Source organism: Lipotes vexillifer, unplaced genomic scaffold (genome assembly GCF_000442215.2).
Source record: "Lipotes vexillifer unplaced genomic scaffold, Lipotes_vexillifer_v1.1 scaffold469, whole genome shotgun sequence".
Classification (NCBI taxonomy): domain Eukaryota; kingdom Metazoa; phylum Chordata; class Mammalia; order Artiodactyla; family Lipotidae; genus Lipotes; species Lipotes vexillifer.
Window position 1 is genome coordinate 1359417 of NW_006788006.1, and position 26451 is coordinate 1385867.

The window sequence follows — 26451 nt, forward strand, 5'->3', positions numbered from 1 at the left end:
CGCTCCGCAGCATGTGGGATCTTCCCGGACCGGGGCACAAACCCGTGTCCCCTGCATCGACAGGCGGGCTCTCAACCACTGCGCCACCAGGGAAGCCCCCGTTCTGCACATTTTAAAGAAGAGACAGGAATTTCCCTGGCGGTCCAGTGGTTAGGGCTCCGTGCTCTCATTGTCAAGGGCCTGGGTTCGATCCCCTGTCGGGGAACTAAGATCCCACAAGCTGCGCGACGGGGCCAAAACAATTAAATTATATTAAATTAAAATTAAAAAAATAAAGAAGATCCAGGTTCAGAGAGGAGAAGAGGTGTGGCCAAGGTCACATGGCTGGGGTGTCAGCGCCAGGATTCGAAGCCAGGTCAGTTTGAGCCCTTTTCCCACGTCACCTAGGCACACCTCATAGAGTACATCCTTGTCTGTAACAGGGCTGTTCATGCCTTCCTCTCAGGGTTCTTGTGCAAATGGAGATGAAACTTGTGGAGGGCTTGGCACACAGTAAGCACTCCTGACATCAACGGCAGCTTTAGGAGAAGCATAAGGGGCCCTTTCCTTTAAAAAGGGAGAGGCAGCCTAGGGCTGTGGATGGGGATGGGCTCTGGAGGGAATCTTGGGTTGTGGGGCTGTGTGACCTTTGGTGAGTCACTAGACATCTCTGGGCCTGTTTCCTCATCTGGAAAATGGGGAGAAGAGCAGTCCCTCTTTCTCAGGATGAACCAGCAGAATTCAAATAAAACCTAGGGCTTTAGCGCACAGTAGGTGCTTAATAAATGGGGGTTAGGGTGGGAGTGGGCACCCTAGAAATGATACACAGTGGAGGTGTCTGGGAGGGTCCCTGGGGGGCTGGTCTCTCTTGCAGGAATGACCACTCCTTGGATTGACTGGGGACATGGACTGACTATAAGTGGACTGGGTATGGGGGTTCCCAAATCTGCAAGATGTAGAGGTCTGGGATCTAGAGTGAAATGGGCCTGGGTTCAAGTCCACCTCTGCAGATGACTTCAGGTGTGGCCTTGGGCAAGTCACCCCGTTGCCTCTGAATGAAGTGTGAGTTCTCCTCAGCCAACCCTGCTGGGATGTCACAGGCAGCCAATGTGATGAAAGAATGGCAGGTGTTTCCTGAACTGTAAAGCACTGTGCCAGCCTCAGTGAATGACATTCCTGCCACCACACCCTCTCCAGAGGCCTCCTCTCTGGCGATTCTAATGAGTCAGTGAGGAGGTGAAGCTTTAGTTCCCTTGAGGAATTCAGGGATTGAGGGGGAAAAAGGCAACTTGAGCAGTCGAGGGTTGGGCCTTGGGAGGCCCTGAGCTGGGACAGCACGGGCCTGATCTCCACACCTCGCCCCTGCCCGCCGAGACCCGCAGTGAGGCACTTCCAGCCCTCTCAGTGGAGAGAGATCCAGATGTCACCCCTTTCCTTGTACAAATGGGGAGATTGTGGCCCAGAGAGGGTGCAGCCACACCCAGGATCACATAGTGAGGACAGAGGTTAGATCCTTGGCTGCCTCCCTCTTGTCTGCCAGGTTTAAGTTGGGAAACATGTTTTCGGAGCAGCTGTGACTCAGTGATGTGTATTTATTCCCGGAGCCCAGGGAGACCAGATTCTACATTGAGATGAGGAGTCGCCCTGCCTTCCTCTGGCCTGGCTCCTCCGCGGTACCCTCAGATGCGGATGTGGAAGGTGCTGGGTGCAAAGAGAAAAGGAGTCTGTCAGCAGGCAGAGGGTACCCTTCCTTCGCCCTTCTCCCCAACACTCCCACCAGGAGTCCCTGAGGCATGCAAGGAGCCACAGCGGGTGGGGGAGAGATGGACCCCCCTCAATAAACCCCAGGCCATGGACCTCCTGACCCCCACAGGGTTTGAGAGCGCATCACTTTGGATCAGAGTATACATCCTGGCTCTGCCCCAGACTCTAAGTGCGCGGCTACCCCTCTCTGGGCCTCAGTTTGCTCCCCCATAAAATGGGGATAAGCTGTCCCTCCTTCACTGTGCTGTAATAAGGGCTTAAAAGAGGCCAATGTACAGCGCGGGACATACAGTAGGTGCTCAATTAGTAGCAAGGGATTCATCCTGGTGTCATTATTCGTGTCTCTGTGGCAGGAGACCAGCCTTGCTTATCCAGGGTAGAGGAAAGAGGCCCTCTGGTCATGAAAGGATACCACCAATGATAACAGCCACAACAGCAACCATAAAGCACAGTTATTGAGCACCTACTGTATGCCAGGCACTGCTCTAAATTCTTTCCATGTACTAGCTCAGAGGTCACTCAACTTTTCTCTGCAAAGGGCCAAATAGTTGATATTTCCAACTTTGCACGATGACTCAGCACCACCACGTAGCTCAAAAGCAGCCGTAGACACTATGTACACAAACAGGCATGGCTGTGTGCCAATAAAACTAGCAATAGACACGGAAATTTGAATTTCATATGGCTTTCATGTGTCGTGGAGTATGATTATTCTTTTATTTTCTCCCCCAACCATTTAAAAATGTAAAAACCATTCTTAGCTCACAGGAGGTACAAAACCAGGTGGGGGGCTACCCCCTGTATTAACTCATTTAACCCATGCTATCCACCCTACAGTGGGAGCCCTGATTCTCCCCAGGGCTACCAAGTGCTATTGTACAGTCTGTTCACTACAAAATGTTCAAGCAACGGAGGGCTGAAGTCCAACCATATTCCACTCACCCAAAGAGCTGTGTCCACCCAGAGGAGGTGTTCACAAGGTCTCTAATTACCCCCATTTTAAAGACACAGGGACTGAGGCTAGGGAGGTCGGGAAAGTTCCCCAAGGTCACAAATGAATGAACAGAGGGATTTTCACAAAGGGAGTCTATGAACCCTTTCCATAAGAGCCTCTCTCATCCATGGGAATGGATTGTGCAGGGTGGAGAGGTAGGTCACCTGAGGAAGTCCGGCGCCCGCAGGATCATGTTCTGGAAGTCTTCCAGGGACAGTCGCCCGTCGTGGTCCCCATCGGCCTCATCCAGCACCTTCTCACACACCAGGCTCACCTCCTCAGCGCTTAGCTCTCCCCGTGTTAGCTTGGTCACCGTCTGTTCCAGGTCCCACACACAGATGTAGTCATCGTTGTTAAAGTCTGCACAGCAGAACAGGTGGGGCTGTGGTGGTGTGGGGACACAGGGGCAGGCAGGCTGGGCCAGTCATGGGCACATCTTTTCCCTGTCTTACAGAGGAGGAAACTGAGCCACTAGAGGGAACCCAAGACCCTAGGGTAATATCTGGATCTTGCTTTGGAATTGGGCAGGGACCTGCTGGGAGGTCATTCATTCACTCAAGTATTTATTGAGCACCTACTATGTGTCAGGCGTCTGATAATTGTTATTCATTCCCTCTTTCAACAAGTATTTATTGAGTGCCTACTGTGTGCCAGGCACTGTGATAAATTTTCATTCATTCATTCATTCAGCAGGTATTTACTGAGTACATACTATGTGCCAGGCACAGAGACAGATGGTGAACCAAAAAGACACTGTCACTGCCCTCGTGTCTCCTCAGAGAGAAAGTCAATAAGGAGTGAACAGATGAATGAACAAGAAATTAAGCAGCGTTGCTCCATGCAAGGAGAGAAATAGGCTGTGGCATGGAGAGTAACTCAGGGTCAGGGGTTACTTTTCACCAAAATTTCAAGGTAAGAAGAAGCCAGGGGAAAGGTATTCTAGACAAGGGCACAACAGAGGCAAAGGCCTAGAGGCAGAAAGAGTTTGGTGTGTTGGGGAAACAGCCAGGCCATTGTGGCTGGAATGGAGTCAGTAAACGGATGGGGTGGGGAGGTACCAGGGTGAGGTGAAGGACAGGGCCACGCAGGGCCTCGGAGCCCTTGGGGAGACATTTGTGATGGCAGGGCAGCCCCTGGCCCGACCCGCTCTCATTCCCGCTTCCCCACCCTGGGTCCCTGCACACACCATAAATTTTAAAAGCGTAGTAGGCTTTGAGGTCGCGGGGAGCCATTTCACTCATCACAGAAAACATGTCCAAGAAGTTGTCCAAGGTCATGTGGCCATCCCCATCCTCGGAGAAGACCTGGGCGATCCTCTGACGGAAAGGGTTGTCCTAGAGACAGGAAGCAGGGAACCAATCCCTGACCAGGACCTTGGGGGGAGGGCCCCGCATGGTTTCACTCTCAACACTCACCTTCCTGGGAACCTCCAAGTACCCCTCACCAAGACTGTCTTCCTCCCACGATCCCTGGAGAGGACTTCAGGCAACTCCAATCTCCACCCCAGTAGTCTGGGTGTCGTTAACCCCATTTCCAGCTTCAGAGGCAGTCACATGACCCGAGTGAGGCCAATCAGGGATTTCCATTCACCTGGCAACCATGATTGCCTCTGGGATGAGCATATGACTCAAACTTGCCAATCAGAGGCTGCTCTGGGAGAGTTGCTGAAAAGTTGGGGTGGAGGAACCTTATTTCTGCTTGTTGCAGAGCTTATGGGAGGAAATCTGAGGCAGCTGGTGTTTCCTTTCACTACCTCAAGAGAACAGGCTTCCTGAGACTGAAGCCTCTTCCTGGGAGAAGCTGAAAGATGGAGGGAGATTCCCAAGCATATCCTCAGAGACCCTGGTTCCAGCTATACGTGATGCTAGGCCTCTCCCTGCATTTTTTGCTCCTGTGATCCAACCCATTCTGTCCCTCTTGAATGAGGTTTCTGTCCCCTGTGATAAAATAATCTCTATTCACAGTCCCTCACTCCCCTCCAGAGTCACAAACTATGTGTCAAACATCCAGGTGAGAAGAACCCACATTTAATAGCTCCCACTATGAAAAGAAAAACTAATGTTCCCTAAGTACTTGCCATGTCACAGGCCCTGTACTGAGCCCTTTACCTGCATTATCTCATCTCATCTTCCCAACAACCCACGGTTTAAATCCTGTCTATGTCATGTCCTAGCTGTGTGATTATGAACAAGTGTCTTAACCTCTCTGAACTTCAGTTTCTTCATATGTAAAATGGAAATAATCACAGTACTCACCTCATAGGAATGCAGCAAGGGACATCCCTACTATTTTTTCCCTGCCTGCCCCATGGCCCAGGCATACCTTCAGCTCAGGCATGCTGCCAATGAGCTCGTAGGGAACCTTCACATCAGGGTAGCTGGTATAGTCGAGAGGGACAAGCTGGGGGGCAAGGTCCTGGTAGCGATAGAAGAGCCTGGTGTGGGGACGGAAACAACAAGAAGGTCTGGGAGATGGGTGTGTGTGGCCCTGTCCCTACTCTCTCACTCTTGCAGCTGCTTACTCTACACTGAAAGATGCTGAGTCCCCAAGATCCATTAGCCGTGGGCCTAAGCCTCACACACACAAAGCCAGACACAGGTGCCTTTATCGCCCCGGGGACAAGGCCAAGGTAAAGAGAGGACTCCAGTGCTAAGGAAAACTAGAGTGCAGGAAGCAAGCCAGGGGGGAGGAAATTCTTCCTGGAGGAGGGGGCATGGATGCTGGGTTTTGAAGCATGAGTAGGAGCTTACCAAGCAGATGGGGTTGACAAATGGAGAGTGTTTAAGGCAAGGTCATTCATTCATTCCCTCTTTCAACAAGTAGTTATTGAGTGCCTACAGTGTGCCAGGCACTGTGATAAATTTTCATTAATTCATTAATTCATTCAACAAGTATTTACTGAGTACCTACTATGTGCCAGGCACAGAGACAGATGGTGAACAAAACAGACACTGTCACTGCCCTTGGGTCTCCTCCGAGAGAAAGTCAATAAGAAGTAAGCAGATGAAAAAACAAAAAATTAAACAGCATTGCTCCATGCTAGGAGAGAAATAGCGTTCACATTTAGCATTCAGAGAATCTGAGCCAACCTATGTATCTCTGGACATTATCACATCGTTGGCAAGGCCTCTAAAGGCCCACATCCTCACACTTTCCTTCTCTCCCTTCATAATGGGGGGGCAGGATTCTCTCAGTGGGGCGGAGCAAACACAAAAGTCTAATATTCAGGTTTTTCAAAAGGGTAAATGAAAGACATTTTGCAAAACACCACATGCCATACACACTACCTAGATGGTAGAGCCAGCTCTCCACCCTAATGCCCTCACCTGGTGACACCATACCATCATTGAAGCATGCTGAGCAGTGGCCTTGTAGAGACCATCCTTGATGAGTCAGAGGTCCCCAAGTTGCTAGGGACTGTCTCTGAGGGGGACAGGAGCCCCTCGATCACATGACAGCTGGGAACTTGAGGAGGAGATATCTGGAACTTCAGTCCTGGGTTCCTTCAGACAATAGCTTGGGCTTGGGTTTGGGCTTCTGTATGGCCTTGAGCCAGTCCCTATTCCCCTCATCCCCCTTTCCCCTCAGTAGGTCTGTCTGACAAGCGAGAAGCTTGAGGCAGACAAAATGTTAGTCTCCAACTCCTTGGGGCTCTACCCATCTACCCAGGGGCCTGGGGTCAGCCCCCCTTGTCTGAGCCTCAGTTTCCCCATCAGTAATCCAATCGTGATGGCCAGGATGACCTTGCAAGCTGTCCTCACCCAGACAATGGGGCTCACTGGTGAAAGGTGTGTCCATCAATAATGGATGTCCTGTGCCCACACAGTTGGGGCCTTGGACCCTATCACTCTGCAGCTAAACCCCCCAGCCAGCTTCAGTTTCACAGCTCCAAGTTCATGGGTCGGGGCCTCTGGATAACAGCTCCATGGGATGCGTGATGATGTAGAATACCCAGCTATGCCTGTCTGGCTCACACCAGGGACCTGCAGCAGCCTGGGGCCACCTTCTCACTCTCTAACATTGATGTCAACCCCACAGCCCAGAACTGGCTCTAGACTCTGCCCCTGGCCTCCCAACCTCTTCACAGTGGCCTCAGGGGGATCTTTCTAACATGCTGATCTGCATCTGCCATGCTCACACACTCTCTATGGCTCCCCGCCACCTTTGGGAGAAAGCCCAAGCTTGTCAGCCTAGAGACATGACAACAGGACCAGATGTGACTTCTCAGCCTTCCCGTCTCTGCATCCATCCACCGACCGACCATGCACGCAATCCCCCCATTAGTGCTTTAACCCTTATGAAGCACTGAGCGTGGTCAAATTGCAAATCAAGCAACGTATAGCAAGTTTCCACCTCTTCCCCCCTCCTCCCTAGACTGACCTCATGATTTCCTTCCTCGTGAAGAACGTGCAGTCCTGCGGAGAAAGATGTTGGCTTGACCCAGACTCTGCCTGGGGGGGGGCCTCCTTCCTCTCCCACAAGGCCACGCCCATCGCTGCCTGAAGCCACACACAGAGCCTCCCCAGAACGCTTGCTGACTGCACACCCAGGACGAAGAGATGCTGTCCCCATTTCTTGGGCCAGTAAACCAAGGCTGCCAAACCCACCGAGGGCACGGCCCATCACCCCTACCTGATATGCTTCCAGCTGCTCATGAGTAAAGACTGTTTGCTTGTTGCCCATGGTGAAGACCACTGCCAGGACCCTGGAACAAGCTCCCAAAGCCCCCAAACTCCTCGGGGCCACACCGGTCGGCAGGCTGCTGTGTACCAGTGTCTGGGCAAATCTCCCTGCCCTGGTTGTCACCTGCCCACCCTCCACATCACCCCCAGCCTGGGTGAGACTCAAGTTACAGCCGAGCTCTCTGGGCAACAGCCCGAGTATGTCCACAGCCACCAGAGCAAGGAGAAGGGCTTTGGGAGGTCACAGGGTAGCCCTCAGTGGGGAGAGCACACCTGCCACCACCAGTTGAGACCGAGGGTATGGGGCACCTTTGAGAGATGGGCAGGGTGGTGGAGAGGCTGCCAGCACACCCCAGGTCAAATTCCAGCTCTTTATCCACTAGTTGTGCGGCCTTAGGCAAGTCATCTGGCCTCTCTGAGCCTTGTTTGTAAGATGGAAATTATATTAGTACCTACCTCATAGAGTTGTTCTGAAGATCTAATGAGATCATTAATACAACCCCCCCAAAAATATTTGACCACTGGATACAAGCAAGCTCTAGGCACATAATGGTAAACAAGCTAGATGAGGTATGCATTGGAGATGAGGATGAGGATGATGCCATGGCTTGAGAAAAGCAATCCAGTGTCTAAGTTTGGGTTAAATAATGCCAGAGTTCTTTATTGCAGGACTTGTCAGAGGCTTTAATATGTTAATGTGCACCATACATCCTCAAGGGGTAAATACAGTGTAGCAGCTCCCAACCTTATTAAGACTCAGAATCCTCTTGGGCAGAAAATCTGGGAGATGAAAGTTCCCAGCCTGGCACTCCCTGCCCTTCTCACTCTGGATCTGGCCTCCTTCCACTTTCCTCTCCTGCTCAGCCAGCTCCAGCCCCATACCCCAGGGCCCCTGAATCACTCTTGAGTCTTCCCCTTCCCTCATCCCCACTCTCCCTGGCCTGGACCATTGCAGTTCCTCCCACAAGCCTCCTCTGGCCCCTGCCTCAGCTTCCATATTTTTGCCCCAGCGTGTGAAGCCATCCTGTAAAATATGACTATGATCAAGCTTTAAAGACCCCCCAAAGATGATTTTTTGGGGGGGAAAAACTGACAATACCAAGTGTTGACAAAGATACGGAGCAACTGGAACTCTTATACATTGAGGGTGTGATGCAAAATGGTACAGCCACTATGGAAAATGGGTTGGCAGTTTTTCATAAAGTTAAACGTACACTTACACATGACTCAGCAATCCCACTCCTGGGTATTTGCCCAGGGGAAATGAAAACCTATGTGCACACAAAAACCTGTACGTGCCCACGAAATAGAGACAATATTTGCAAATCATATAACTGGTAAGGGACTAGTCTCCAAGCTACATACAGAACTATTAGAAGTTTACAACAAAAAGACAAATAACCCAAGAAAAAAATGGGCAAATGTTGGGGGGAGGGAGGGATGAATAAGTGAAACACAGAGGATTTTTAGGGCAGTGAAACTACCCTGTATGATACTATAACGATGGCTATGCATCGTTATACATTTGTCCAAACCCACAGAATGTACAACAGGAAGAGTAAGTTCTAATTAAACTATGGACTCTGGCTGATGATGCGTCAATGTAGGTTCATCACCTGTGACAAATGCGCCACTCTGGTGGGGGTTGTTGATATCTGGGGAGGCTGTGCATTAGTGGGGCAGGAGATGTAAGGGAAAACTCTGAATACCTTCTTCTCAATTTTGCTGTGAACCTAAAAATTCTCTAAAGCCAAAGTCTATTAAAACAAGACAAAATGGGTAAAGGATTTGAACAGACATCTCTCCAAAAAAGATATACAAATGGCCAGTAAGCACATGGAAAGATGCTTGACATCACTAGTAATTAGGTAAATGGAAATCAAAACCACAGTGAGATACCACTTCACACCCACTAGGATGGCTATACTAAAAAAAGACAGATAATAACAGGTGTTAACCAGGATGTGGAGATACTGGAAACATCGTACACTGCTGGTGGGAGTGTAAAATGGTGCAGCTGCTTTGGGAGACAGTCTGGCAGTTCTTTAAAAAGTTAAACTTACAGGGCTTCCCTGGTGGCGCAGTGGTGCCGATGCAGGGAACACGGGTTCGTGCCCTGGTCCGGGAAGATCCCACATGCCGCGGAGTGGCTGGGCCTGTGAGCCATGGCCGCTGAGCTTGCGCGTCCAGAGCCTGTACTCCGCAACGGGAGAGGCCACAGCAGTGAGAGGCCCGCGTACCGCAAAAAAAAAAAAAAAAAAAAAAAAAAATAGAGACAATTCCAAAAAGGATGGATAAGTAATAACCTTGTTTCTGAACCAAAGAGGGTTGCCTGAGTTATATGAATTTTTCCCGGGTCAGTAAAAAAAAAAAAAAAAAAAAAAAGTTAAACTTATAGCTACCATATGACCCAGCAATTTTTACTCCTAGGTGAAGAGAATTGAAAATATATGTCCACATAAAAACTTGTACATGAAAGAAAAGTAGAAACAACCCAAATGGCCATCAATGGGTGAATGGATAAAGAAATTGAGGTCTATCCATACAACTGAATATTATCCAGTCATACCAAGGAATGATGCACTGATTCATGCTATGACGTGGATGAACCTCAAAACCATTATGCTGAGTGAAAGAAGCCAGACACAAAATGTCACATGTTGTATGATCCCATTTATATGAAATGTCCAGAACAGGCAAATCCACAGAGACAGAAAATAGATACACGGTTGCCAGAGGCTGAGGGAGGGGGAATGGGGAGTGACTTCTAATGGGTATGGGGTTTCTTTTTGAGGTGATGAAAATGTTCTGGAATTGAATAGTGGTGAAGGTTACAAAACATTGTGAATGTACTCAGTGTGACTGAATTGTGCACTTCAAAGCGTGACTTTTATGGTATGTGAATTGTATTTCAGCTTTAAAAAAAATTTTTGTACATAAATTTTTACAGCAGCCTTATTCATAACCTTCAAAAACAGGAAACAACACAAATGTCCTTCACCTGGGGAATGGATAAACAAACTGTGGTTTGTCCATACGATAGGATACTACTTAGCGATAAAAAAGAATGAACTATTGATATGCACAATGTGAATGAATCTCAAATGCATTACGCTTAGTGAAAGAAGCCTCACTTCTTTCAAGTGAGTCAAGAAGACATCTACTAGATGATTTCATCCACTTGTGTGACATTCTCAAAAAGACAAGACTATAGGAACAGAAAATATATTAATGGTTGCCAGGGGCTGGGAGGTGGGAGGAGGAACAAGGGAATTTGGGGGGTGATGGAATTGTTCTATATCTTGATTGTAGTGTTGGTGACATGGCTGCATTCATTTGTGAAAACTCATAGTACTGTACACAAAAAGGGTGAATTTTATTGCTTGTCAATACATTTTTTAAATGAAGACAATAACAAAACTAATTTTTAAAGACCTCCTTGCTCCCCATTGCCTCATGGTTGAAGTCCAAATTCCTATGCCTGACCCCATCAAACACTTTGTGATTTGGTTATGTAACTCCCCCCCAATTAATTAATGTTCCATTAATGATTGAACATGTACTGCGTGCCAGGCGCTGTCCTAGGTCCTGGTAATACATTCGTGAAAAAAATGAGTTCCTGATCTCATGGATCTCACATTCCAGTGAGCAAGCAACCAAATAAACACATAATTAGTCAGGAGGGCTAAGTTCTAAGAAGAAAAATAAAACAGGGCAGAGATAGATAGAGATGAGGGTGAGCTATGTAGATTAGGAAGGGAAGGCACCTCTGTTGGGGTGACATATGAGTAGTGACTGGAAGGAAGGAAGTGGGAAGTAAGCTGTGTGGGAAGAGAGTCCTTGGCAGTGGGAACAGCAAGTGCAAAGGCCCTGAGGCTGGAGCAAGCATCACACAGTTGAGAGAGAGCAAGCCAGCCAGTGCTGTATGTAGGGGCTCAGCAAGCACTAACTATGATTAAGTTAGTTAATAACTGTTAATTGAGCTGCTGCTCATGTCTGCCATTAGAGTGTGCTTCTCTGATACACCAGCTCCAATGATGGAATTTTTTTCTTTTTTGCATTTCCAAGAAATCATCTTTCATGGTATAAATAAATTAATTTTATCTTGGCATAGATCAATTTCAGCTTTATTATGATAAACTATATGCAATACCTTATAGTATATCCTGGACTTCAACCATGAGGCAATGGGGAACAAGGAGGTCTTTTTAAATCCCCTTATAATATAGGCTATAGGACTTCCCTGGTTGCACAGTGGTTAAGAATCTGCCTGCCAATGCAGGGGACACGAGTTCGATCCCTGGCCTGGGAAGATCCCACACACCACAGAGCAACAAAGCCTGTGCGCCACAACTGCTGAGCCTGCACTCTAGAGCCTGCGAGCCACAACTACTGAGCCCGTGTGCTACCACTACTGAAGACTGTGCACCTAGAGCCCGCACTCCGCAACAAGAGAAGCCATTGCCATGAGAAACCTGCGCACCACAAGAAAAGTAGCCCCTGCTCTCCGCAACTAGAGAAAGCCCACGTGCAGCAAAGAAGACCCAACACAGCCAAAAAAAAAAAAAACAATAATAATATAAGCTGTAGAACTCAGAATCATAATAACAATACTGCATGTCACTAATCATCAGAGAAATGCAAATCAAAACCACAATGAGATATCACTTCACATCTGCAAAAACAAAACAAAACAAAAAAACACAAAAAACAAGTGTTGGCAAGGATGTGGAGAAATTGGAACCCTTGCACACTGTGGGTGGGAATGAAAAATGGTGCAGCCTCTCTGGAAAACAGTATGGAGCTTCCTCAAAAATTAAAAATAGAACAATCATATGATCCAGCAATCCCACTTCTGGGTATACATCTAAAAGAATGTAAATCAGGACTTTGAAGAGATGTTAGCATTCTTAGGTCCATTGTAGCACTGCTCACAGTATCCACAATATGGAAACAGCCTGAAAGTCCATCGATGAATGAATGAATAAAGATGTGGTATATATATAAACAATGCAGTATTATTCAACCTGTAAAAAGAAGGAAATTCTGCAATATGTGACAACATGGTTGAACTTTGAGGATGTTTGCTAAGTGAAATAAACCAGTCACAGAAAGACAAACGCTGCATGATTCCACTTATATGAGATATCTAAAATAAATTCTTGGAAGCAGAGAGTAGAAATGGTTTGCAGGGACTTGAGGGAGGAAATGAGACGTACTAATCAATAGGCATAATGTTTCAATCATGCAAGATGAATAAGCTCCAGAGATCTGCTGGACAACATTGTATCTCTAGCCAACAATAATGTAGTATACACTTTGTTAAGAGGGTAGATCTCAAGTTAAGTGTTCTTACCACAATAAAATAAAATAAAATACATTCAACTACCATACGACCCAGCACTTGCACTCATGGGCAACCCCCAGAGAAATGAAAACGTATATTCACACAAAAACCTATAATGGCTATTTTATTCATAATAGCCCAAAACAGGAAACACCTCATTTGCCCTTCTTCATTCTAATTGAACCAAACTTGGGTCTGCTCGCCTGCATGCAGCAAATCCAATATACTGACACCAGGTCTTGCTGAAGGAAAGTTCAGTGTTTTTTGCAAGGTTCCCAATGCAGGGCCAAACAAGAAGAATGGGTAGCTCATGCTCAAAAGACCTGAACTCCCGGATGGCTTTCAGGGAAGTGTTTTTAAAGGCAAGGTGAGGGAGAGGGTCATAGGGTGCGGGATCAGCTCGTGTATGTCCTTTTGATTGGCTGGTGGTGAGGTAGCAGGGTGGTATTTGGGGAATCTCAATCATCAACCTTCTGGTTCCAACCAGTCTGGGGTCTACGTGCTGGTGGTCAGCATGCAGTTAACGTCTTCCATCTGGTAGGGGTTTTGGTATCTGCAAAACAACTCAAGGATATGGCTCAGAATATTATCTATAGACCTTGAGAAGGAACCAAAGGTCCTTACTTTGTTTAATGGCTAAACTATTATTATTTTGTCTCACTTGACTGTCTTCTTTTGTTTCTGCACCTTCTCACTTCTCTGATTAAGTTTGCTCTTTGGAACTTGTGGAAGGCGTAGGAGGCTAAAGCTTGTCTACAAACAAGAGGTTGAGGACATGGGGTGTGTCCCCAGGAAGGCCCTGCAGGGTCCTGCTCAGTTTCATCACATCATACCAGGAGCTATACCATGTCACCAACAACACTGGCTTTGATCACTTGGAAGGCGATATGTCCCATGTTTTCCCACCATACCCTATGTTTTTTCCCTTTCCATACCCTATTCTTTGGAAACAGTGTGGACTGTCTTAAAGAAATGCTCCTTACGGGAGTCCTTGATGGCACAGAGGGAGATGTCATGTGATAAAGCACAGGCATTGACAACCTAGAGTTGGAAAGTGATTTTAAAGAGTATACTCTGAATATGAAGACATTTAGGAAGCCTTAACTGATTTACTGGTTTTCTTCGTATGTATACACAGCAGTAGCATGTAATGAAAATCTCAAGACTCTTTAAAAGGATATAAAATACAAATTTTAAGGGATCAAAAGCACTGTGTCATAGTTCATTTGTCACATTTTCCCTCTTAGAACACAAATTATCAGTGGGGGTAATACTGCCCCCAAGGGGGTGAAAATTAGTTTGGGGGGAGGAGGTGACAAAAAATTCTTAGATATTTCAGTGGTTTGTGGCCCACCAAAGCTTAACCCTCCCTGGCAAAATCTTATTCATCAGCATTTAACTTCTCTAATTAAGTTAAATTAAAATGGTCTCTTTAGGGGGGAATAAGGGGGGGAGAAAGGTTGAAAAACACTTTCTTAAGGTTTATAAAACAGTGATGCATCTAATTTGAGTGGATGGCCTCATAGTGATTGACAAAAGCAAGGATCAGACACTACTCAGTGTGCATTGGATTATGTCTGTGCCTCAGTTTCCCGACCTATAAAATCAGAATGGTTTACATAATAGGGTGGCTGTGAGAGTAAATCAGATGATCTCCATATGAGTCCATATAAAGTATTAGCTGTTATTGTTATCATCATCATCACTCCCATTTTATAAAAGAGGAAAGAGAAGCTCAGAGAGGTCAGACCACTTGCTCCAGGGCACACAGCCTTGGAAGTGCCAAAAAGGAGCTCCAAGGCTGCTGAGTTGGCTTGGGGAGGACAGATTTCCACACCTGAATCTGTCCTGTCCCTCCCTGCGGAGTTGATTCTGTCGTGGACAGCCCCACAAGAAAGCTGGCGCCACTTGGTCGCCCCCGTTCACTGGCACAGGGACGCCCCTTCTTTCTTTTTCTTTTTTTAAAATTTGTATTGGGGTACAGTTGATTTACAATGTTATGTTAGTTTCAGGAGTACAACAAAGTGAATCTGTTATATATATATTTACATCCACTCCTTTCTTGACGATCTCATCAATTCGGTTCGCCAAAGGTTGAGCCTATGGCTGGAGAATTGGGCAGTGGTTTGCTGCCCCCTGCAGGTAGAATGGGAAAAGGCAGGCATCGTGCCCTCCCTTGCCGACCCCCTCTAGGTTTGGGGGCGCTTGCTTCTCTCTTCTTCTCTCTCCTCCACCCCCATAATGCCCTCCAAAAAATGTCCCTGGCACAATTTGGGCAACAACAGTCCAAATTTAAATGCACAAATGCCCATACTCTTGGACTAAGCAATTCCACTGCTACAGATTCAGGCCACTTGCAAAAGTCAGATAAGATTTGTGGGCACCTAGGTGGTCATTGGTTGGGGAGGGCTTCACTCAGCCACAGGACATCCAGCTTTGAGGAAGGTGGGGTGGAAGTGTACCTGCTGTCTTGTAAAGAGCTTCAAGACATTTTGATAAGTGAAAAGCTGAAGGCAGATATAAAAGAACATCGCAAATATATATATGTTGGCATATACACATTTTGTGCTGCAAGGAATCAAAATTAACTTGTTAATCGCTTTGGAAGGAGGGGGGAAGGGAAGCTTCTACTTTTTTGTTTTCCTTTTTCTTTCTTTCTTTTAACCTTTTTTTTTTTTTTTTTTTTACTGTGTGGTTTTCTTACACGGAACATGTGGGTTTATACATATATCTTAATGTCAGCAGAGGATTATGGGAAATTTGGGGCTTCCTCCCTGTTTCTCTCAGTGTTAAAATCCCAATGATAAAATTTTTAACTCAATACATGAAAGCAGTCACAGTAATCTCATGGGGCAAGGGTCAGTGACAAAGCAAGTATAGAATAAGATCCCATTTTTATTTTTTAAAATTATAAATAATAATAGACTGAAATAGAAATCAAAACACTAACAGATTTTTTTTTCTGGATGGGAGCGATTTCTACTGTCTTCTTTGGGTTTCTCTGTATTTTTTTCTATTCCGTATTCCACAATTAATGTTTGTATGTCTTTTGTAATCTGAAAAAAATAGATACACAGCATTGTTAATGCATTTAATGTTGATGAGTTGTACAATTTAAAGTGGTTACAATGGTAAATTTTATGTTTTATGCTATTTACCTGGTTGGTTATTGCAAGGTTACTTTTCTTTAGGGGATGGTAGGAGTCTCTCAGGCAGATGACCTAACTAGTGCTGACCAGGCAATTCCTGATTGACTAGTTTCAGATTCCATTTCTGGAAGAGCCAAAACTGTAATTAAGTCTCAGTTTGGTGATGTGGCACTTAGTATAGGTGACTCCATTTGAGGTCTTTCCATTTATTGATTTGAAGCTTATTTACTACATAAAGTGAGTTTCCTCTATGTCACATGAAAAAATGAGAGGAGAGCCATGGGGCTGACAGCATTTTCATCCAGGGTAGAGGAAGATGATCCACACTGAAAAATATAATGTTTAAAAGAATGGAAGGGAACAAAGATAGAACTGTGTTTTGGTTATGACAATAGTTCTGCTTATTCAACAAACAAATTACTTGTGATATCAGGGAATTAAAAGCCCAACTCACTGGAGTCCCAAGTGTTATGACACTATTAGATCAGGTTTTTTGGTACACCTTCTGCAACTATTTTCTCTTATCACAGCCTCAAAGCCAGAGTGGCTGAGAATCAACATTTTATTCTGAGGAAAACCAAATCTTGCTACAATTCTACCTCAAGAAGCAAAGGCATCTGGAGTGAGCCCAAGAGAAATGAGAAATATGTCCATACAAAGATATATACTATGTTCACAGAAGCTCTATTCATTATAGCCACAAACTGGAAACAGCCCAGATATCTATCCACAGGTGAGTGGATAAGCAAGTTGAATACATTTATATATAATGGTGTTACCGAACCAAACTTGGGTCTGCTTGCTTGTGTGCAGTAAAGCCAATCTACTGACACTGGATTGTGGTGAAGGAAAGTGTAGCGTTTATTGCAGGGTGCCAAGCAAGGAGTCCAGGTGGCTAGTGCTTAAAAGGCCTGAACTCCCTGAAGGCTTTCAGGGAAAGACTTTTAATGACAGTGTGAGGAAGGGGGATTGTGGGGTATGTGATCAGCTCATGGACCTTCTTCTGATTGGTTGGTCATGAGGCAATTGGGAGTCAACATCATCAATCTTCTGGTTCCAACAGGTCTGGGATCTATGTGCTTGTGGTCAGCATACAGTTAACTTCTTCTAGCTGGTGGGGAAACCCTCAAAGGGTATGGCTCAGAATATTATCTGTAGCCCTTGAGGAGGAACTGAATGTCCTTGACTTTGTTTTTGAAGTATTTATTTATTTTGGCTACGCTGGGTCTTAGTAGCGGCATGCAGACTCTGAGTTGCGGCATGAATGCGGGACCTAGTTCCCCAACCAGGGATCGAATCCAGGTTCCCTGCATTGGGAGCGCAGAGTCTTAGCCACTGGACCACCAGGCAAGTCCCCTTGACTTTATTTAATGGCTAAACTATTATTACTTTGTCTTCCTTTCTTTCTGCGTTGTCTCACTTCTCTGATTAAATTTACACTTTGGAACTTGGGGACAGCCTAGGAGGCTAAAGCTCTTCTACAAACGAGAGGCAGGCAGAAGACGTGGTGGGTGAGTGGGTGGGGGGAGGGTGTGTTCTAGGAAAGGTCCTACTCAGTTACAATGGAATAACACTTACCAATAAAAATGCAGTACTGTTATATCCAACAACAGGAAGAATCTCAAACACACTATGCCCAGTGCAAGTACTCTCACTCGAGAGAACACATGTTTTATGATTCCACCTACATGAAACTTTTAAAAAAGACCATTATGACCTATAGTGAGAGAAAACAAATTTGGAGTTACCTGGGGAAAGGGATGGAAGAATTAACTGTAAAGAGGAACAAAGGAATTTGGGGGTGAAGGAATGTTCTTTGTCTTGATTCTGAAGGCGATTACATAGGTGTATAAATGTGACTACACTCGTGGAAGACTACAATTTAAATGGGTGCATTTTACTGTTTATAAATTGTACCTCAATGAAATCGATTTTTATTTTAAATACCATGAACATATATTTCACATACTACCGTCATTTACCAAAAGCTGAAAAACTAAGGAGTACTTATTAGGCTTACAAAATTAGGTCATCTATTGAACCCTCAAAATATGGCAATAAAGGAGAACAGAACATTCAAATACGCGCAAAACACTCAATAAAACGTTGGGTTTTAGGAAACCAGTGCTTTGTCAAAAAGGCTTCCCAGACCTAGGTGCCCAAGGCGGGAGAAAATGGAAGTGGGCGGCAAAGCCGGAAGTGTGGCAGGAAACAGAATGCAGAAGCTGGGGACGCGCTTGACTCTCCAAGTCCGGCCCTGAACCCGGAAGTGTGGCCCGCGTCCAGATGAAACTACGCATGCGCACAGCCTAGATCGGCCAATCAAAACGAAGGAAGGCGGGCGTTCGGGTGAAAATCGGGAAGTGTGGCCTTTCTACGTTCCGGACGTCAGCCGAGCGCCATGGAGGCCTACGAACAGGTCCAGAAGGCGCCCCTGAAGCTGAAAGGCGTGGCAGAGCTCGGAGTGACTAAGCGGTGAGTCCCGAGAGGCTGTCCCTTTGAGCCTCTTCCTGAGACCCCGGCGCGTAGCCCTCTGACCCGCCGTTACCCCGTCTCCCCTCCCAGGAAGAAGAAAAAGCAGGACAAAGACAAGGCGAAACTGCTGGAAGCGATGGGAACAAGCAAAAAGAACGAGGAGGAGAAGCGGCGCGGCCTGGACAAGCGGACACCGGCCCAGGCGGCCTTCGAGAAGATGCAGGAGAAGCGGGTAAGGCGGGTGGGAAGCCTAGGGATGTCCCGCATCGATGGCCTGGGTCTCCTGGGGTGGATTCAGAGGCAGGACCCGGAGACCCGTAGCCGGGGTCTACCCCAGAACGCTCCGGGGAGGGCAAGCGGTCAGTGAGGACCTTAATTCCGGGGAGAAGATGCTGCGTGAGTAAGAGAGTAAGAGTCCACGGTGGGGGAGCTCCGAGGACAAGAAGGTATTCTGGCCGGATTGGGCCGCAGAGGGGAGAGCTAGAGACCCGGCTTTGGATTCCAGCGCTGTCGCTCGTTTGACCCGTAACACTGGTCAGTGACTCACCTTTTGATGCCTCAGTTTCCACATATGTAGGGGTCAGAATCATGCTTTCTCTTAAGAGGGATGGGAACTTTGGATGAGGTAACGCGGGCAAATGGCACTCAGTCTGGCATAAAGTCAGTGCTCAATGGATATTAGCTGTTGACATTAAATGGGCATACTCACTGCTGTAGGTCACCACGAAGTGTTCCCATGACGACTTTGGCGGCTTCAAATACGTTGTATTTTCAGGCTCTGAAAAATGATTTCTCTTAATATTAAATACTTAATAAATTTGGGTGGCGAAGGGTAGGAGAGGTCAGCGTAGGATAGATACGTTCAGCCCATTATGTTTGGGGGGAATAATCAGTCTAGGTCAGTGGTTCTCAACTGGGGGCCATTTTGTCCCCCACCTCCACTCCCAAGAAGACATTTGGCAATGTTTAGAGACATTTTTGTTTGTTACAACTTGGGTGGGGCGGGGGTGGGCAGGGATGCTGCTCAACATCCTGAAGTGCTTGAGACAATGTCCCCCAGAGCAAAGACTGATCTGGCCCAAAATGTCAGTAGTGCCCGGGCTGAGAAACGCTAATGGTGGTCTTGGTGATTTGGTCCAGTAACGTCAGGAAAAAGTTAACTCATTACTCCCAGGCCTAATTGAGTCATAGGAGAGAAAAAGGAGAGAGAGAGAGAGACACACACACTGGCTTTGACACAACAGACCTGCGTCCCATTCTGTCTCTACCACTGTTGGTGGTGTAACTCTGGACAAGTTGGCTCACCTCCCACACCTTAATTTCTTCATCTGTAAAGTGGGACTCAAGTTCCAGCCTCATAGGTGGTGAGGATTTAACAAGTGAATGCACTTAAGCCCGTTCCTTAAGGTTATAGTCAGAGGCAGGGCTGGGATTTTACTGCTGGAGTTGGGGTGGAGAGGGGGAGAGGCTCATGCAAGCATCAGAGTGACTGATAATGGCTCCTCAGAGTAGGGCAGCAATAGTGGAGGTGATGGAATGTATCGGGTTTGGGATTGGTTTTGAAGGAGGAACAGCCAGATTAGCTGATGTGTTGGGTGTGGGCTGGGAAAAAGGAATCAAGGATGACCCAAGATTTTTGGTGGGAGAAGCTGGGTGAATGAAGGTGCTGTTTTACTGAAACAGGAAGGACTGTAAGTAAAGCAGGTTTCTAAAGTGGGGGGATCAAAATCTTCGTTTTAGAAGTTGAATTTGAGGTGCCTGTTAGAAACCCAAGTGGAGAATTCTCATGGACAGTTCGATACCTGAATCTGCAGTTTAGAGGAAAGGTCTGGGCCCAGATAAGCATTGGGGAATTGCTCTGGGGACTGCATGAGATCCTTTGAGGAAGGATAGTGATAGAGGTGTTCTAGGATCTGACTCCTGGTGATCAGAGGGTGGCAGAAAAGAAATTACAAAGGAGCACAGGACGGAGGGATACCAGGAGAGAGTGTGTCCTTAGGAGCCAAGTGGAGAAAGTGTTTCAAGAAGGAAGACGTGATCAGCTTTGTCATATGCTGGCAGGAGGTCTAGGCGGGTGAGCACTCAGAGCCCTTAGTTGGCATTTGGTATGAGAAGGAGGAAAGGCTGATTAGAGTGGATCCACGTGGGGGCAGGGAAAGGCAGAGATGGAGACAAGGATTAGAAATTAGTCTTGGGAGATTTGCTGTCAAAGGGAATGGAGAAATGGGCCTCTAGCTGGAGGGTAGAAGGTCAAGGTGAAGTTTTTGTTGTTGGCATTGAATACCAGAAATACTCCTGAGGGTTTTGTTTGACCCAGCGGAGGGAGAGAGGGGGGCAGGAAGAGAGAGAGGGGAAGAGAGGGAGGTACATGAGATGGGAGAGAGAAGGGAGCAGGTGTGGACAAAGCGAGGTACAGTTGGGAAATGCAGATTCCCTTGTGGAAGAGTGTTGGATTGAGCACAGTGGGCTTTATAGGCTGGACAGCTCCTGGAAGGCTCCAGCCTGGTGGAAAGGATCAGAGCTTGGCATTTCCAGCCCTATGACCCACTGTGCACTCTGGTCCTCATTTTCTCTTGTCTGTGAAGTGGGGTTTGCAACAGCACCCATGACACCCTCTGAACTTGGTGCGTGGAGTGAGAAGAGGGAGGGCAGAGTCCCGCAAAGTGCCTGGCATTGGTAACAGCTGCTCAAGTCAGCGTGGCCTCTTGTGAGGAGACACGGGCCTCCGTGGGCTCACAGCAGCAGGAAGGGGCAGGGATGGACAAGGCAGATACTTCAGAGGGAGAGGGAGTGTCAGCCAGGTGGGAGCTGACTGCACACAGAGGGAGGTGAAGCGGCAGCAAAGGAGAGGAGGAGGGAAAGCGAGGGGCAGCCGGGGGCAGTCTGCAGTATATCTCATGCCTTTGTGGGTTGCCTGGGCTTAGCTGGGTGGTTCTTCTGCTGGCCTCCCTTGGAACCTGGTGCAGTCAGATGGCAGCTGGGGCTGGAGGCCCATCTGGGCTGGAAATCCAAGATGGCTTCACCATCACGTGTCTGGTGCCTCATTGCTCCTCCATGGCCTCCCTCCCCACATGTCATCTCATTCTCCAGGTCCTTTCTTTGCAGCAAGGTCATCAGACTTCCCGAATGTGGCTAGCTTCCAAGAACACAAGGCAAAACCTGCTAGGTCTCCTTACACCTTCAGCCCAGCACTGGCACTGCATTCTGTTAAGTAAACCGTGTCACAGGACCAACCCAGAGTCACTGCGACAGAGGACTGCACCAGGGCACCAGTAACAGGCAGCTCGGTTCATGGCGGGGGTGGGGGGGGCACCAAAGTGAGTAGGCCACAGTCACCCAGCTAGTAAATGTAGAGCCAGGTGCGGCCCCGGGTCTGCGTGGCTCTGCATCCCATGCTCTCACCTCATACCAGGTATAATTGGTGTTAAGCATGAGGGTAGGTCGTGGTACAGGGTGCATGTTCCAGCATCATACTTGTCAAGGCCATCTGGGTCTTGTAACTCTCTTGGCTCTGTGTCCTGTCACTCAAGCACCTACTCTGTGTCAGGCTATTTACCTTCCTCATTTATCATCCTTCCTCAGACCCCTTCTGAGGCTTTCTTTTTCTGCAAACTGGGAATGCAGTCAGTTGCCCAAGGATGCAGGAAGCACATGTACAGCTCCCAGCGGAGTCTCTCTCCTTAAGTCAGTGCTAGGACGTTTCCCAGCACTCAGACCAAAGGGCAGCTGATGTGAGTTCCCACCGGGATGTGCTATGGTCAGGCATCCCTGCTGGACCCACCTGAGTGGAGCTGAGGGAGGGGCGAGGTGTTCACCCTGAGACCTCCAGCTATTCTAAGTGTGAGAGCCGGGCTGGCTGGGGGCTCTCATCTTCCAATCGTGTGCTGGCCTGGGCTGCATCAGGCATGTGACTCACCTCCATTTCTCTCCTCTCTTCAGCAAATGGAAAGGATCCTGAAGAAAGCATCCAAAACCCACAAGCAGAGAGTAGAGGTAAGTCATGTGCTGGTGGGGGAGACTGAGCCATGTAGGGATCAGGCTGGGCCCAGAGGCTAGGAGCCTGGTAGAGGAGCCATTGGAGTGTTGGCGGTGGCGGGGGGTGGGGGTGGGTGGGCTTTACCCAACCTCCCCAGGGTCACATAAGGGCAAGGCCAGGGTTCAGTCATCTATAATGCCTGGCAGGGTGGCTTTGAGAGGAAGGGGCTCACTGAGGAGAGACAGGATGTGGAGAAGTGGGAGTGGGCAGTGCTGCGTATTCCTAGTGCCCTGCTTGGGTCTGTGTTGACATGGGCTTTCTCCTCGGCTTTTCCAGGACTTCAACAGACACCTGGACACACTCACAGAGCACTATGACATTCCCAAAGTCAGCTGGACAAAGTAGCCTCCCCTCCTGGGGTATGGAGTGGCATCAAGGAGAAGCAGAAGGCAAAGTTGGGGTTATATTCGGTGCCTTTGGTATTTTCTAGAAACATTCTTTTACACACATCCTTGCATCATCTGCTGAGATAGTGCTTTTCAAAGCTGTATGTCCTCATTCTGGAACTTGATTAAAATAAGACCGTCCTTTTACTCTATTTTGATTTCTCAGTAGCACATAGAAGAGAAACATTTTTAGTTTGGAAAGTGTATCCAGAGATTAAGGTTATCTCTGTGTAAGTGCCATGGAAAAGTGGTTTTAGCCCCGAGTTGTATCTGACTCTTTGACAGCCAGCCAGCTGGCTTTGCCTGGATGAAACCGACTCCAGAGGACAAGGAGCTAATGCCAGCGTGGCCTGCAGCATGTACACCCCTGTAGGGCCCTGCACAGGCTGCCCTTCCAAGCTCCCTCTAGGTTGGGGCTTAGGCTCTCCCATCCAGGGGTTGGGAAAGCCACTTGCAGCTATGGTCTTCAGTCTGACCCCTCAGCCTCTTGGCCAGTGAGACAACACAGCCTGGGAAACAGAACAACCACCTAAGGCAAGGATGGAACGTACACCTTGTCCCTTTCTAAACCTGTGGCCAGCATGTAGCCTCTTCTCCCAGTATCCCCATTCCAGACATGTCTAGTGGGTGTTGCCATGGCAGGCATTGCCAGTCAAGCACAGCATTCTTTGTAATGGAACCCAGACACAGCCTGACATCTTACCTTCAACCCTGGGCTCCAAGCAGCCCCCCGTATTTATTCAGAGTTGGCACATAACATGTTTGGCATTACTGGCCTAAGGACACCTCGAGGGTGATGGGACCGAGGCAGACCCCCAGCACAGACAGACGTGAGTGTAGTTGAAAGGAAGGACTCAGGTTCCCGTGCTGGAGAGCCAGGATCTTTGAGGGCCTCTCTGTATACCCACCAGATAAGGATCAGATTGCATATGCTGTTGGGAAAAAATGTGTTGACATAGATGCTGAGAGAATAAGAAAGGCAGAAAACAAAACCATGTGTTGGGTTTGGGACTGTCATATGTAAAATGCAGAATAAAACAAAAAAAGTTATTAACTGTGAGTCTGAGTATCATAATTACAGGCTATTTGACTACCACTAGAAACACTGCCTTTAGGATTATCACACACAAAGAATGTGCGTACCACAAAACAACTATTCTCCCCTCAATTTGGAGAAAATTAGATGACATGTGTTTCCACCTGGGGTTTGCAACCCACCTAAAGGAGGTGACATACTCTCTCCTTAGCATGGCTCCTTGTGGTGGATTTCCCCACTGACTGGTAGAAAGGCACTTTCAGGCCTTTGCCATCCATGAGTCAGCAGTTGGGGTCTGTGAGCATGATGCGGTGGCGCTGTGAAAAGCCTGCTTCAGTAGTGGGGAAGACAGCTATTCCAATCTCCCTGCCCATCAGATCACTCCAAAACTGAGTGACTGAAAACAGTGGAATTTCTCTCTCACAATTCTGTGTATTGACCATGCTCAGCCGGATGGTTCTGCTCCACGAGGTGTAGTTTAGTTCATGTGTAAGTTACATTGACTTGCCTGGGGCCAGAACGTCCTCCAGAATCTCCCTTTACATAACCTGTTCCATCGCCAACACAAGTCATTGCCAAACCCACTCTGGGAGGGAATTACACAGGGCACGAACACCAGAAGATGTGGTTTATTGAGGGCCATCACTTATAGTCTACCACAGTGGTTCTCAAAATCTGTGTGTTAGGCTCTCCTGGGGAGCATTAAGAACTACTGATGCTGCCTGGGGTGGGGTTCCGTCGTGAGATTTTTCAGAGCTCCCCAGGTGACCCCAGCATGCAGCAAAGTTTGAAAAACTCTGGTCTAGCACAATCAGTATGGTCTTTTCTGAGATGTCACAGAGGTCAAATCTGACATACATTAACTACCAAGAATGAAATTCAGATATGATTCAAATTCCTTCCTCCAGGTGGGATAGGGAGGGTGGGAGGGAGGGAGACACAAGAGGGAAGAGATATGGGAACATATGTATATGTGTAACTGATTCACTTTGTTATAAAGCAGAAACTGACACACCATTGTAAAGCAATTATACCCCAATAAAGATGTTAAAAAAAAAATTCCTTCCTCCACATATGGAGAAAAGGAGGTTACAAGTAATTTATATATAAACAGTGTTTACTGTGACAGTACTCTTGGCACTTGGAAGTCTTTGTTTCCTCAAAAGACTTTTGTCCTCCTAGCCCTCCAATACTGTATTAAACATCTAAAATGCCCACAGCAAGCCTGAAAAGAAATCGTCCATAATGGAAAGGGTTGCCTCTCCTGGGTAGCTTTTCTTTTTGCCTTATGCTTTTTGGCATTTCCTCAGTTTTTCTTCAGTGAGATGTACAGTTTGGTAGTTAGAAAAAAGACATGTTTTTCTAAAACATTGCAATAAATTGGGCAAGGTATGAGGCTAGGCACGGTAGGATTTCTTAAGAGAGAGTTGGTGTCAAAAAGCCTCAGTTGGCTGCCTTGTGGAAGAATTCTTCCAGCCCAGGATTCACTTGATAACCTTTAAAGATTCCAGTTTTCTTCTCTGGATTTTCTTGCACTTACATCTCTACCCCAAGTAGAGGATGTATAACCACAGAGTTGCAAAAACTATCTTTGAAAACCCCAAGTGGAGGTAGTAGAGAAGGTAAAAGATGAGAGAGAGGCAAGCAGCCTGGGTAAATGGTTCTGATACTGCAGGACTGGGCCCAGGGCACTATGATGGTTCATTGGGACAGAATGCAGGCATTTCTCCAAAGGCCGAGTATTCATAAAAGCAAATGAGATATAATTCAATTAGATTAATTGGGGTCACAGTTTGCATTACCCACAGTGACCACTAACTACAGAAATAAATCACCTGCTTTTTGCCTAGGTTCAGTGGGGTGTGGCTTTCAGGAGATCATTTCAGGCAATAAACTGGCACACTTGTCCACTGACAAACGTTGACACTGACAGGTGACAGGAACTGACTGTTGATACGGCTCAATTGCCAGAGAGTTTAACTTCTTTCCAAGTAACCACCACCTTACCCCTCCCTATAAAGGGTATCACAATTGGTGACTGTATATTTGTTTTCGACTTCCCCACCAGGCTATGAGTTCCATACGGCTGGGCCCCAGGTGGGTTCAACCACAAGGATCTCTTACCTAACTCGGCCCACAAAGTGGGGTTTTCAGCTGCAGGGGCTTCGCCCAGTCAGGCAGCTAGAGTGCCCTGCCTCAGTCGGCCCGGCCCGGCCCCGCCCCGCCCCGCCCCGCCCCGCCCCTCTCGGCTTACTTCCGGGATGCTTGAGGGAGGAGCGGGAAATTAGGGCGCTCTGGACATACTGCGCCTGCGCACCCTGCGCCCTGCGCCGGCGCATTCTTGGCAGCTCGTCCCGGGCCGGACATAACGGTCCGCGCAAGGCTCCCCGGACCGGAAGTGGAAACGAATTGTCGCGGGGCGCGCCCGGCCTGGCTCACCGCCTGGCAATCCCCGTTGTCGCCGCCGCCCTCGGGCAGTGCCGAGGCTTTCCGCAGCCGCCATGTCCGCCAGTGCCGTCTACGTGCTGGACCTGAAGGGCAAGGTACCGAGGGCGCCCCACCTTCCGCGTTGCCAGGCAACTGGCGGGGGCCTCGCCCCATGG

At 47.7% G+C, this 26451-nt stretch overlaps 3 protein-coding genes across 5 annotated transcripts in view; 2 read left to right on the forward strand and 1 right to left on the reverse strand.

The window, feature by feature from the left end:
* Nucleotides 1-1556: 1556 nt before the first annotated feature.
* On the reverse strand, nucleotides 1557-7430 carry CIB3 (calcium and integrin binding family member 3). 2 transcript variants are annotated; one of them, XM_007460983.1, is made up of 6 exons: nucleotides 7370-7430; nucleotides 7118-7152; nucleotides 5060-5171; nucleotides 3924-4071; nucleotides 2902-3097; nucleotides 1557-1680 (listed from the first exon to the last, which is right to left on the reverse strand). In XM_007460983.1, the coding sequence occupies exons 1-6, from the start codon at nucleotides 7418-7420 to the stop codon at nucleotides 1659-1661; spliced, it is 564 nt and encodes a 187-aa protein (XP_007461045.1). In that variant the 5' UTR covers nucleotides 7421-7430; the 3' UTR covers nucleotides 1557-1658. The 2 variants fall into 2 exon arrangements, with proteins under 2 accessions (XP_007461045.1, XP_007461046.1); XM_007460984.1 differs by lacking the exons at nucleotides 5060-5171; nucleotides 7118-7152 and having other exon boundaries at nucleotides 1612-1680; nucleotides 7370-7420.
* A 10885-nt stretch (nucleotides 7431-18315) lies between these two features.
* Nucleotides 18316-22771, forward strand: FAM32A (family with sequence similarity 32 member A). The gene is made up of 4 exons (XM_007460985.1): nucleotides 18316-18390; nucleotides 18481-18622; nucleotides 22330-22383; nucleotides 22703-22771. The coding sequence occupies exons 1-4, from the start codon at nucleotides 18317-18319 to the stop codon at nucleotides 22769-22771; spliced, it is 339 nt and encodes a 112-aa protein (XP_007461047.1). The 5' UTR covers nucleotide 18316.
* Nucleotides 22772-26185: 3414 nt separating this feature from the next.
* Nucleotides 26186-26451, forward strand: part of AP1M1 (adaptor related protein complex 1 subunit mu 1) — a 29658-nt gene continuing 29392 nt past the window's right edge. The window contains exon 1 of one of the 2 annotated variants that reach the window (XM_007460986.1): nucleotides 26186-26391. In XM_007460986.1, the coding sequence (XP_007461048.1) occupies nucleotides 26350-26391 (42 nt within the window). In that variant the 5' untranslated portion in view covers nucleotides 26186-26349. The remainder of the gene's footprint in view (nucleotides 26392-26451) is intronic. The other variant, XM_007460987.1, reaches the window with a different exon arrangement.

What these genes read in the sequence shown, in the direction of transcription:
- FAM32A (XM_007460985.1), top strand. Translation starts at nt 18,317, where the DNA reads ATGGAGGCCTACGAACAGGTCCAGAAGGCGCCCCTGAAGCTGAAAGGC. An exon ending in AGAAGATGCAGGAGAAGCGG is followed by an intron (nt 18,623 to 22,329) that starts GTAAGGCGGGTG and finishes TCCTCTCTTCAG; the next exon opens with CAAATGGAAAGGATCCTGAA. An exon ending in CCCACAAGCAGAGAGTAGAG is followed by an intron (nt 22,384 to 22,702) that starts GTAAGTCATGTG and finishes CGGCTTTTCCAG; the next exon opens with GACTTCAACAGACACCTGGA.
- CIB3 (XM_007460983.1), bottom strand. Translation starts at nt 7,420, where the DNA reads ATGGGCAACAAGCAAACAGTCTTTACTCATGAGCAGCTGGAAGCATAT. An exon ending in GCAGCATGCCTGAGCTGAAG is followed by an intron (nt 4,072 to 5,059) that starts GTATGCCTGGGC and finishes TCCTGTCTCTAG; the next exon opens with GACAACCCTTTCCGTCAGAG. An exon ending in CGGGCGCCGGACTTCCTCAG is followed by an intron (nt 1,681 to 2,901) that starts GTGACCTACCTC and finishes CTTTGCACCCAG; the next exon opens with CACCTTCCACATCCGCATCT.